The sequence below is a fragment of the Tachysurus vachellii genome, chromosome 1 (assembly GCF_030014155.1).
Source record: "Tachysurus vachellii isolate PV-2020 chromosome 1, HZAU_Pvac_v1, whole genome shotgun sequence".
Taxonomy (NCBI): domain Eukaryota; kingdom Metazoa; phylum Chordata; class Actinopteri; order Siluriformes; family Bagridae; genus Tachysurus; species Tachysurus vachellii.
In genome coordinates, this window is record NC_083460.1 from 37,891,683 (window position 1) to 37,904,447 (window position 12,765).

The following is a 12,765-nucleotide window of genomic DNA, read 5'->3' on the forward strand; positions in this document are numbered from 1 at the left end:
ACAAGCTAGCTCAGGTTTGTCATATTACTTATAACATTTAACATAATATATAATCACAACGTAGTTTATGGCTATTATGAAGATTATCTAACTTCTCAAATGACAATATGGGGAGGATGAATGAAACTAAAGACAGAAAAAATAACAAGCTGTGCAAAAAAGATCAAGAATATTTAATAACCAGTATACAAACAAAGTTTAAAAACTGCCAAAATAAACCGCTAACATTAGCTAACTAGTCTGATGCACAGGTTCATGATCTGTTTTAATGCTTCCAAGGTTACATGCTGTCATCTTGTTTGCTTATCGTACCATGATGGGTTCATATCTAACACTTAATGAACCGTCTCTTGATTTTAAATAAAAACAATAAACAATTTAAGAATCATTCGAGTTCTGATGTCTGATAAATCTGATCCAAACGACGTGTTCAGCGATCCTGTCGATGCTAGCCAGCCATTGAAATACATTTCTTTGTATTCAGAAAAAAAAAACCCATTAAAATCTAGGTCAGCATTCTATACACTGAGCTTCAAATCTGAAATATCCCCAGACGCTAAAACATGAAGAGAAATCGTATCTGATAAGAGAGAGTGTGAGAGTGCGAGCAGCGGGTGGTCCTGAAAGCTCGCTGTAGTTCAGTGAGAAAGAAAGGCGTGACTCAGACCAGGCAGAGCACGGCATGCTGGGAAAGATGAGGAGTCCTCCAGGAGCGAAAACCATGGGTGTCTTCTCAAACTCAGCCATCCAATCTGTTTTCCTTTCTAGCTTTGGATCTGAATTCTTGTGAAATAAATCTGCCATTTACATATTTAGCACGAGGACATATCGAGACGCTGTGTGCAGGAGATAAAACCTCGTGTCTTAATCTGAAATCTCTCCTGCTGTCCCGTAAATCCTGTCTAGACCCGGCTGAAATAGGGAAAAAATATGGGGAAAAAAATGGAAAAAGGAAAAAGAAAATAAGGAAGCTCTTTTCTCAGACCCGCTTAATATTAAAACAGACGCACCGACTCTACTGCGAAGAAAAACAGCTCCTCGTTCCGGGCCATTCTTTATTCACAAAGCGTATCACCATCATGAATAATCAACAAAGTTATGACTAGCTTGCATACTGGATTAGTAAGTGTTTAATCAAAGCTCTGCCTCTGTCACACATACACACTCTTTTATTACACAGAGCTGCTTAAATTCATCCCTGAAGCGCTAATGGTTCGGTTGGAAGCTCATAATCACACGACTGTCAGAAATGGAACGCAGGCTAAAAGCAGAAACGTTCAGAATTCATCCTTTTTACTGCGTATTAATGAGAGGCCATTGATAGTAATGCCTTTTTAAAAGAAATACTTAAGCGCTTTTCTCTCATTGCTAACATGTGACAAATATTATGACCTCAAACTCACTTGCGTCTATGCCAAAGAAATCATGTAAAATGGATTCTTTTAAGATTTGTGAGTTGAATGTGTTAAAGGCTTTTGTAAACGAAGCACTACTTATCCTGAAGTGGGAATTTGTCTTTATTATTTTGGAGCCACCTTTGCTCAGAATAAACATGGACATCCCTCAGTTTCTCTCACATCAAAACATTCTCACTCGTTTCTCTCCCCAACACATTTCCGGAATTAACTCTACAGATTCATGTGCAGACTCCGTTTACATTCGGCTTTGTAGAGCTTTTCCACAAGCTTTAGGGAATATTTGCTTTTCTTTTTCCTACGCTTTGTTTCCTGTGCATTTTCTTTTCTTCCTTTTCAGTCATCGGTTTACACTGTTTCCTATTTTAACCTCTATGATATTTCCATTCCTTCTTCCTCCTCACACTTCCCTTCCACCTTCCATATATTCTTCCTCCTTACAGTTCCCTCTTCATCCTCACATTTCAATTTCCTTCATCCTCCTTAGATTTTCCTTCCCCTTTCTCTTTATATTTACATTCAATCTTCTTCCTTTCTTTTTCTTTACTTCTTCCTAATCACATTTCCCTTCCTTCTTCCTCTTAACATTTCCATTTTCTTCTTCCTCGTTAAATTTCCCTTCTATCTTCCTCCTTACATTTCCCGACCACTTTCCATTTCCATTCATTCTTCCTCGGTCCTTTCCCTTCTTCCTCCTTACATTTCCCTTATTTTTTCCTCCTTCCTTTCCCTTTCCTCCTTCCTACTCACATTTCCCTTTCCTTCTTCCTCCTAACATTTCCCTTTCCTTCTTTTTCCTTACATTCCCATTCTTTCTTCCTCCTTTATTTTCCTTTTCTTCCTCTTCCTCACATTTTTAATTCATTCACCCTCCTTCCTACTCACATTTCCCAGAAATGTGTGTGTTCATAGCTATAGTGAGTAAAAGAGCTGCTGCTGGCCTACCTGTCTGGGGTCGTGTAAGGGCACTCTCGTACACCGGGATGCCTTCACCCATGTTGTTGTAGGCCTTCAGCGTGATCACGTACTGTGAGCTGGGATCTGGCGAACACAGAACGAGAACTCATTTAGCTAATCAAGCCGGCGGCTCCTCAGGGATCCCGCTCATATTCATCACCGTGGCGGGGGCGCATATTTAAACACCATTATTGATTCCCTTTCTCATGTAATTAGGCGAATTATGAGAGCTTCAATTACGCACATTTTCTTTGTGTGATTTTTTTTCTTCCCCTTTGTTAATTTAATTACAGCGAGGCACGGCCATGGTTACAGGGAGATCGCCTGCTTCCCAACATCCGTCCCACGTTTTCTTTGCTTCGAGCCTTTATTACGTTTATGCTAACATGCTTTCAGATGCAATCAGGGACTCGATAGTTAACGTTAACGAGAGAATAAAATCACACTTTTATGTGTTTCTGCAGGAAAGGGACACAAACGTATTTAAAAAAAAAAAATGCAAATTCATTTTAATAATGACTAATAGATTCGGGGCTCACCAAGGTTCTCGATGTTGTAATATCTTTGTTTGTAGTCAACTTTAATCGTTTGGCTGTGAGGGTTCCCGATTCCATAGCCTATGATGTAACCTCTAACCATGATGTCCTGGTTTTCTGGAGGAGACCAACTCACCACGATGCTGCTGACCAGTGGACGGACGTGTAAAGATCCAGGCACGTCTGGGACGCGGGACTCTAAATACCACAAGGAGCATGTTACTAAACGAAACAGTGACTTTGTGCTAGGGAGAATAGTGCAGTAACAGTTTTTACCGTCCAAATCGCTCTCGAAGGTCTCAACGGTGGTCCAGTCAGTCGCAGGGCCCGAGCCGTTGACGGTTATGGCTGACACACGGACAGAGTACTCTGTGCCGCGCTGCAAACCTGAAAAACGCATCACTTTTAGAGTCTCTGAGCTGAAGTTATAGCTGTAAATCAAGCCAGGAGACAAAAGCGCAAACTGTCTTTTAGGGGCTTTATAGAAAGGGGGGAAAATCCTTCAGGCATGTTGTCTGAGGGCTTAGATTAATGAGACTAGGCTTCTTACTCCTGAAATAATTTAAGGCTCAAGCCTCTGGGTAAAACAAGCAAAATCACCTCCATACTTCACCTGGACATTTCTTCTGGAATATTAACCTAAGCAAGATCAATACAGCTGCCTGCTTAGAGCGTCCTGATATTCTCAAGGGAGCTGATTTATCAGTTTACTTTGTGAGGAAATGTGAAAAACCGCACTAAAAAATTACGTTTCCGTAACCCTGATGTTTTGCCTCTTCACGTGCGAGTGTTGATAAATGCCATAAACTTGTAAATTACATTACCAAGCATGTTCACGGCAGAGCAAATTGACGTTTAGTGATGCCTACAAAACTCCATAAAAGGCAAAGCTCACAAAGAGTTCTTCAAAACAGTGACTAAACGAGGAAAGGCGTGAGGAGCGCACTAAATCATGCAGTAACACACTAATGCACTCTTCCTCCTTTTATAGGGTGTCATTACTTTTCTTGGCTAGGTTTACTTATTTAATTATGAAAGTCGTCCCAATTATACGATTTGAAACCAATCAATCGTGGGTCACATCAGCGAGTCTCCTGCTACGTGAACTGAAGCATTTTCACAAATGTTTACTTTTTTGCAGATGTTCCTATTAAAGGTGGGGTCTCCGTTGTTTGAGAAATGCTTCAGAAAACTGCGTTGGGCCGCCAAACAAAACAAAAACAAAACTAACGTGTAGCCAATGAGCAAAAAGGGGTGTGTCTTGTCAATATGGGTGGAGAGAGAGTTCAGTGCGCATGTGTGACATTAGCAGAAAGCGCTTTTAACATTGACAGGGAGGATAAAAACGAAGAAAGGTTTACCATAAGGCAAGAAGTAGGACGTGTTAATATAGGATCAGCTTTCCAGCGCTGGAGAGAACTGAAGGAGCAGGAAGACCTGCGATGGGACGCCAATGTTTCTTTTTTCCTTCTCGATAGGTGAGTAACGTTGGTTTTGCTTTTGTTACACAGAACTAATATATGTCGTCCTTTGCATGATTATGCTTGTGTGTCAGTTTTGCTTGTTTGTTTATCTGCAATCGTATTGTTCTTCCCTTCAGCTATGATAAAGACACATTTCTTTCCATTAGTTGCCTGGGTTACGTATGTATGTGTGGGCGGAGCTATCAATACAGGGGTGGGACCCATTTGGGTTAGGGGCGTGTTTGTTTTGGTGATTTCAAATGTCGACATTGGCTTTCAAACAACGAAGACCCCACCTTTAAGGATTCACCGATAATTTTTTTTCATCAACTGATTGATCATGAGGCCTGATAAATAAATCTAGACCTAAGCTGCTGCTTAGCAGGTTATACTGCTTAGAGATTTCAATGGAAGGACAGCATGAAGAAGAAAAGCATTTCAGCTGCTTATAATCTGAGAAATATCAGCAATCTGGTTCGTGCCTTGGGTCTGTTTTGGAATTCAAAGGCACAGCGAGCGCATGCTGTCTTTAAATAACATGTAGTGCGTGTAATTGCTTTAAAATGCTAATAAGCATCTGCTTCACCACCGTTTGAACACTAAATGCTGAAGAGCCGCGGTTCTCCCCGGAGCACTTCCGGCAGCCACTGATACAGAACGCAGAATCGCCCTCCTCTGAGGCTCGGCGTCTCGCTGCGATGCCTTTAAACCAACAAACATCCAAAATCGTCTCGACCCAAACATTATCAGAAGTGTATATTCCCTCGCTGCCTCCCTGGAACGGCGTTTGAATTTAACGTCGTTTTGCCTTTTTAATTTTTTATTTATATTTCATTAACACGTCTATGAACTTCATTTTACTGTACTTACTTAATGCTAAGTACAGTAAGGATCAAAATAATAAAACAAGGTGAGAATTTGCAGAAATCAAAGAATTGTGATAAACATGGGATCAGTGCGAAATAATTAAACACCAAGACATCAGGAGACATGCTGGTATAGGAAAATAAGTAACAGTTCAGTTTTATTATTCAGCCTGACGTGGTTCTCGCTGCGTCTGTAGACAAAGTCTTCGCGGGACAAAGCAAAATCACCGAGGAGATAAAACACACCAGCGATCAAATGAAAAGGATGTGATAGTGCATGAGTCAAAGCCTTTACCGTCTATGAGTTTGCTGAGCTGGTTTCCTGCGGTGATCTCCAAAGGTTCGCTCTTCCTCGTGCCTTTCTTGTAACGAATCTTGTAGTCGATGATCTCTCCGTTTTGAGCGTCGGATGGAGGGGGCTGCCATCGCACCATGATGCTCTGCACAGTTCAGAAATCATCAGTATGTCACTATACAAACATACGCATAATACATTATTAGTGTTTTAAGTAATAAATATCACACACAAGGAAAAGTCAGTGTATATGACTTTCTACTCGAAGCCTGAGCTAATACCTGCCCCTGAGGTGACCGTTAAACAGCATGTAGTTGCTCTGCATGTTTATTCCCTGAAGGTTTTAATGCAAAGGGCACTGGGGAGGAAAGTGGAGGCCCGGCGCACGCTGAGCCTATGAATAAAACACAAAGCCGGGAGGAGCAGGCAACAGAGAGAAAAGAGCTCTCAGGCCTGGTGATGTAGACAGACTGCTTCCTGCATTGCATGCTGGGGAATGTCGAGGTAGGGAAGATGGGAAGCCCAGCGTGGGAGGAGAGTTAATTAATGGTACCCGCCCACGGCCTTGTGCTCACAGTCCGGAGGAATAAGCCAAATTAAATTTCCACTAAGCGTGCAATTACCTTATTCTCAATTCCTCCTTGTTCCAGCTTCAACTCACCGCATTTTCTTCGCTCTCCAAAAACTAGCCTGAATTAATTACCTTTTAAATGAGCGTTAATAAACTACGCAGGTGCACACCAACTTCAAATAAGCGAGCAAACTCCGCAGCTTCCGTGCGAGCCGAAGTACCAGTCGAGAGACACCCCGGAGACCGTCCGCAAGCCGAATCTCAAATAGACTTTTAAACCACTCTCGCGACAGGGAAGAGACCGATTCTCCACACAGGCTAAGAAAATATCAATTGTTCTCCTAAACAGTTTGCACAGGGGGAGGAGAGGAGAACAGAGGAAAAGAGTGATTGAAGGACTAAGGCTTTGTGACAGCCCTGTAGTCGAGCGCAGATGTGCTGCTTGATGCGGTTAGAACGCATTAACTGATGAGAGGCGGAAAAGGATGCGGCGTACGCTTCACTCGGCGCACGTTCAGCCATCGACGCCTGCTTCATTCGGCTCACGCTTGCTGTTTAGCCAAGCTGAGGCGCGCTTACCTTGGAGTTCAGCACCTCCGCCGTCATGTTCTGGGGGGCCGCACTGGGGACTGGAAGGAAAACAAAACAAAAAATAAAGAGGTGGGTTTGTGGATAGATTTCCATAAAATCTGATTTGCAGAGCACTTTTAACAGCGGACATTGTCTCAAAGCAGCTTTACCAAAAAATTCTGAATAAAAAATGCTCAAATTTTAATTGATCCCTAACAAGCAAGCCAGAGGCTTTTTAGTTTTATCCTTGTTATTGATTATGGTTTTATAACATTGCTTGGTTTAGAGCTAAAATAAACAAACTAATAAATTAGCTAGTCAACTGTTTTAAATACAGTCGGAAGTCTAAAGCTGCTCTAAACCACACGAACCCCTTATGAATCCCTGAGCTGTCAAAACAGATCCGCTGTATCCGTAGTAACGTGTAGATGGCGTATATTTGTCTAAACGGTTACATAAACAAAGCTGACAGTTTTAAGACAAAAATATAGTGTGTACCATCTGAATACGTCCGCACTGACACGTCGTCTGTGGAGACGCCTGGTCCGTGCTTGTTGTAGGCCACGACCCTGAAGTTGTACTCTGTGAACTTCTTCAGTCCATTCATGGTGTAGGAGAGTCCACTAACCTCAACATCCTAGAGGACAGAGGACAGGCGCATCACATCAGACGAGGCAGAAAACATGCAGTTCAACATGCAGACATGAAAGACTTTATTAAAACCTCATCAGACCTACGCTGTGTAACGAATAAATAAAATCAGTCAATTCTCTCTCTCTTTCCCCATCTCTCTCTCTCTCTTTCCCCATCTCTCTCTCTCTCTTCCCCCTTTCTCTTTCCCCATCTCTCTCTCTCCCTTCCCCCTTTCTCTCTTTCCCCCTCTCTCTTTCCCCATCTCTCTCTCCCCCCCTCTTTTTCCCTCTCTCTCTTTCCCCATCTCTCTCTCTTCCCTCCTCTCTCTTCCCCATCTCTCTCTTTCTTCCCCCCTCTTTTTCCCTCTCTCTCTTTCCCCATTTCTCTCTCTTCCCTCCTCTCTCTCTTTCTCTCTCTCTTCCCCATCTCTCTCTTCCTCTCTCTTCCCCCATCTCTTTCCCCATCTCTCTCTCTCTTTCCCTCTCCCCCTCTCTTTCCCTCTCTCTTGCTCTTTCCCTCCCTCTCTCTCTCTTTCTCTTACTCTCTTTTGCCCTTTCCCTCTGTCTCTTTTGCTCTTTCCCTCTCTCTCTTTCCCTCTTTCCCTCCCTCCCTCCCTCTCTCTTTCACTCTTTCCCTCCCTCTCTCCCTCTCTCTCCCTCCCTCCTCTCCCTCCCTATCCACTACGCCACTTTAACGGCCCTGATTTAAAGAGTGCCATTTAACGAGCTCAGTCTCTGTAGAAGTACCTTCTCATTGCCCAGGTTTTTCTCCATGTAATAAACTTTATAATTCTGGATGTCGCCGTTGCCGGTGAGCGGTTTGTCCCAGGTCAGGCTGGCTGAAGTGGACGTCTGGACCACGGCTTGGAAGTTAGGAGCAGGTCCTGGTACTTGAACTGAGAAAGACAAGAGGAACAGCGATGAACACTTAACAGTTTAAACAGCATTTACATATTTACACTTACAGATCACATGCTTTTTTAAAAGGGTTTTTTTCCCCACAACTATACAGTACTCACACTGTATATTCACTGATGCATCGTATGACTGTGGATTTCTGAAATATTTCTCATACCGGCTGTGCAAAGGAGGACACAAATGTGTGTTTTGTTGTGTTTAAAGTCTCAACCAATTCTCAACCATCAAATGTTGCAGATTTTCATTAAGCTGCTTTCAACCAATCAGAATAGATAAAGCGCTGTTCTGATTGGCTGGGCACTTTTCTGTTTTGTTCTGAATGGTTGAAAGCAGGCCATAATAAAAAGCTGCACAATTTGATTAGTTGATGCACTACAGGCTGTGTTGCCAGATCTGTCATTTTTGATATTTTGAACTGTTGCAGCATTTTTGGTTTGTTTCCTTTTTTTCTCTCTCTTTTTTTTAACATATTACACGTTACAGATTCGCATCACTTTATCAGGATTAGCTTAAGGGTTAGTCAATGTTTCAGCTAACCCTGAGGTATTTGAGGCAGCACCTCTATATCATCCATGTTCTCTTTAAAGAAGTGTTTTGCGACACCCTTTAAAGGCAGCAAAGTATCATCACAATGCTGAGATACTAAAATATGCTCTTATCCTAAAAGACTATTAGACTAGACTTAATAAAGTGGCTTTGGGGAAAACTATCAAATGTTCTGTGATTTAACAACCAGCTATGTAACAGAATTCTGGGGGTTGGGGTTTCGGTGCCTTGCTCAAGGGCACCTCAGTCGTGGTATTGCTGGCCTGAGACTCAAACCCACAACCTTAGGGTTAGGAGTCAAACTCTCTAACCATTAGGCCACGACGCCCCCAATTAAAATTGTGTTACATTACGGACGTTCTCGTTATTTAATAAATCTCGCATTACCATATTTTCTTTTTCAATTTGTTGACATAGCAGAAGGAGAAGAAACAAGTATTTCACACAGTCGTGATGTTTAGTTGTCACAGTCCTTCGCTGGAAATATGTCAGAATGTTCTAACACGTACACACACTTCAAACAGAAATCCTGACAGAAGCACTCGGTAAAAAAATCCCCCTTCAGCTCGGCACATGACAGCGACGTGACGACAGGAGAGTCTGCCAGCTCCCACGCCGCAGAGTCAAACAGCACCAGCTTTTTCTGTGATGTTTATTTAATTGGCTTAGTTTATCTGAGGTGGGAGATGGAAAACAACAATCTGGGCTATTTAGCATCTACACATCGCCGTCATTAAAGATTACAAATGAATACATCAGATGAAAGAACGCACAGCATTTCAGGCTTTTAAACTGTGCTTTAAATCTAAAAAAAAAAGTACAGTGATTAGACTATAAATATAGATCAGCTTATCAGGTCTGGTCCAATCCAAGCAATATAAGACTTTGTTCCTAAGCCATATTCAGAGGTCTTTAAAGGTAGGGTCTCCGTTGTTTGAAAGCCAATGTCGACATTTGAAATCACCAAAAGAAACACGCCCCTAACCCAAATGGGTCCCACCCCTGTATTGATAGCTCCGCCCACACATACATACGTAACCCGTCTTTATCATAGCTGAAGGGAAGAACAATACAATTGCAGATAAACAAACAAACAAAAAAAAAAACAAGCATAATCATGTAAAGGACAAAGGCATATATTAGTTCTGTGTAACAAAGTAAAACCAACGTTACTCACCTATCGAGAAGGAAAAAAGCGCCTCGGCGTCTTAAGTAAAGTTGGTCACATATTCACAGATTGGAGTTTCCCGAGTCAATAACTCCTGAGCTAAACACTGTTACTACACAAAACACGGTTGTAGCTGCGTCTCTACATTACTACGATAGAAAAGAGGTGTTATTTGTGTAGTAACAGCGTTTAGCTCAGGAGTTATTGACTCGGGAAACTTCAATCTGTGAAAATGTGACCAACTTCCTGCTCCTTCAGTTCTCTCCAGCGCTGGAAAGCTGATCCTATATTAACACGTCCTACTTCTTGCCTTATCGTAAACCTTTCTTCTCTTTCTTTCTTTGTTTTTATCCTCCATGTCAATGTTAAAACCGCTTTCTGCTAATGTCACACATGCGCACTGAACACTCTCTCCACCCATATTGACAAGACACGCCCCTTTCTGCTCATTGGCTACACGTTAGTTTTGATTTTTGTTTAGTTTGTCTTCCCGACTCAGTTTTCTGAAACATTTCTCAAACAACGGAGACCCCACCTTTAATCGCTACCAACATCTGTCATAACTGGAGGACTGGGAGAAATTTAGACTCAATGACTCTAAACTATTACATGATCTGTTTACAGTATGATCGCAGGGTTTAAGTATTAGTATAAGCATTACTATATATACAGTACAAATAACACAAGAGTGCTTGGGTGATCCGACAGGAGTGTCTAGAACACAAGACATAGATTACGCAGTTCACCGAGTACATCTGTGTGTGTGTCTGTTGCATTCACATGGGAAAACCGACAGGCTCTGTTGGAGGTCTTGCTTCTGGAAGCGGGTCAACAGTTGAGACCTCATTTATAACATGAAATGGAGGCTGATTGGCCAGTGCAGTCTCCCCAGGGTGCAAGGATCCCACTAGCACTCATTATGAAGTGCTTATGCCAGCCTGCCCAAGGACACACAGGGTCAGCGCCGACCCAGAAAGCAGCATTGCTCTCTCCTGGGCTATGCATGAGCTGATAATGTTTCAAACAGAGAGGGAACAGCGTTCAGAAGCGGAACGTTCCGGTGCTTTCCCAGTGCGTGTGTTTGTGCTAACTGCGTCAAGTGATTTTACATTGTTAACAAAGTGCTTTTGGAGCAACAAAAATAAAAAACCCTGGAGGAACATGTGATCGTAAATGTAATTCCTTCTGCCACATGGGCTGCTTTCCAAAAGTGCTGAGAAGACCTGAGCTCCAAAAGAGCAAATCTCTGAGACTTTGTGTTTAAGCTCCTACCTTCTGGCTGAGTGGCGACCTTCAGAGGTGCTGAGCTCTCTCCACGGCCGTGCTTATTGTACGCCACCACTCGAAAGGAGTACTTGGTGTCTGGCTTGAGGTTCTGGATGGTGACCTGCGTTTCTCCTGGACGGCTGGTGTTCACCGTCCTCTCTCTGCAGAACGAGACAACCCGATCAGACTGTAACAGGAGCTCAGTGCCGACTCACCGCCCTTAATAAAAAAAACCCAGCTACGCCAACAAGAAGTCTATTCAAGCGCTGTCACTTTGTCATGGCACTTTAATAACATTGGGTGGAACCACATATTCAATTTGACAAAGGCATTCCAAAACACAATGCAGAATGTCTCCGATGCTAATCCGTAAGGAGCCAGGCTACAGTTTATGTCCTACCTTTTGGCGCCCTCCAGTCCGAAGTAGACGGAGTAAGTGATGTCATCGCCCTGTGGCTCGAGCGGCAGGCGCCAGGTCAGCTTGATGAAGCGGGTGGAGACGAGCGAGGCCACTACATCACGGGGTGGCGAAGGCACAGGACCGGGAGCGGCGCCAGGGCCGGGGTTGGAGCCGGAGCTGCCTCCTGAGCCTGGTGTTACACGGTCAGCAGTGGCACGGATCAGTGTGGGTGAGGAAGAGGGGGTGGCTACATCATTAAGTGGAGTTGTGGATGAGTGAAGTGAGAGTGAAGTGAAAATTAAGTGTTGAAAATTAAGGGTGCGAGAAGGAAAGGAAACAGCAAATGAAAAAGACAGGGAAAAAAAAAAGGAAAGAAAAGGCAAAGCAGAGGAACAAAAAACATAACAAAAAGGCATCCGTGATGGAGTTTTACAGAAACGGAATAACCACAAAAGCAAAAAAAAAAAAAACATGGCAAAAAGATGAATAAAAAAAAAAAGAAGGAGGGAGGTGGAATGCAAAGAAATGATAAAACTTCGATCCGAGGAATGCACTACACCACACTGAGCTGAGACCAGAGACCCTGAGATCCATCTATCTTAATAACTACCACATGTTACAAAGCTGGCACAGCCTCCCAGTATGGGTTTGACAATCTTCATGCAGATATGTGAAATATTTCAAGTCCAGACCACTGGAACAAACTGTGGTTGGACTTTGGCATATCTTACTCTTGTTTTCCACTGAAACTTGAGAAAGAGGAAAAAAAAAAAAGCCGTCGCCTATTGTACTGAATTATATCCTCTCTAAACTGAACAATTCCAAGTATGCATAAAATAAACCCAATAATGTGCATGTGAATCATAACCCTTTCTCGGCATGACGGTAAAAATCAATCGCACATAAATGAGCGTCCATGTCGAGGTTAATTTAATCCGAAAATACGAATAGGTTCCCGAAAATACGATGACGAAAGCCGACATTTGCCTGAAACCATACACAAGGCAAGAACTCTACACATGGCAAGAACACTTCCCTGAAAGCTGGATTAGCATCGCTACGAGAACATTAAAACAAACATGTTAGGTACATAACCCAGCCACAGTGGGTTTTATTCATTGTGGTTATTGCTGGCACTCCATTATAACGCAATCGTTACTAT

The 12,765-nt window shown here is 42.8% G+C and overlaps 1 protein-coding gene across 7 annotated transcripts in view; it reads right to left on the minus strand.

Moving 5' to 3' along the window:
* neo1a (neogenin 1a) overlaps window positions 1–12,765 on the minus strand; it is a 152,708-nt gene that overhangs the window by 13,664 nt on the left and 126,279 nt on the right. For 5 of the 7 annotated variants that reach the window (XM_060886510.1, XM_060886498.1, XM_060886518.1 and 2 more), the window contains exons 8-16: window positions 11,604–11,850; window positions 11,210–11,364; window positions 8,053–8,201; window positions 7,172–7,310; window positions 6,683–6,732; window positions 5,533–5,677; window positions 3,185–3,295; window positions 2,912–3,106; window positions 2,361–2,456 (exon numbers count right to left, since the gene is read on the minus strand). In XM_060886510.1, the coding sequence (XP_060742493.1) occupies window positions 2,361–2,456; window positions 2,912–3,106; window positions 3,185–3,295; window positions 5,533–5,677; window positions 6,683–6,732; window positions 7,172–7,310; window positions 8,053–8,201; window positions 11,210–11,364; window positions 11,604–11,850 (1,287 nt within the window). The remainder of the gene's footprint in view (window positions 1–2,360; window positions 2,457–2,911; window positions 3,107–3,184; window positions 3,296–5,532; window positions 5,678–6,682; window positions 6,733–7,171; window positions 7,311–8,052; window positions 8,202–11,209; window positions 11,365–11,603; window positions 11,851–12,765) is intronic. The other 2 variants (XM_060886528.1, XM_060886547.1) reach the window with 2 other exon arrangements.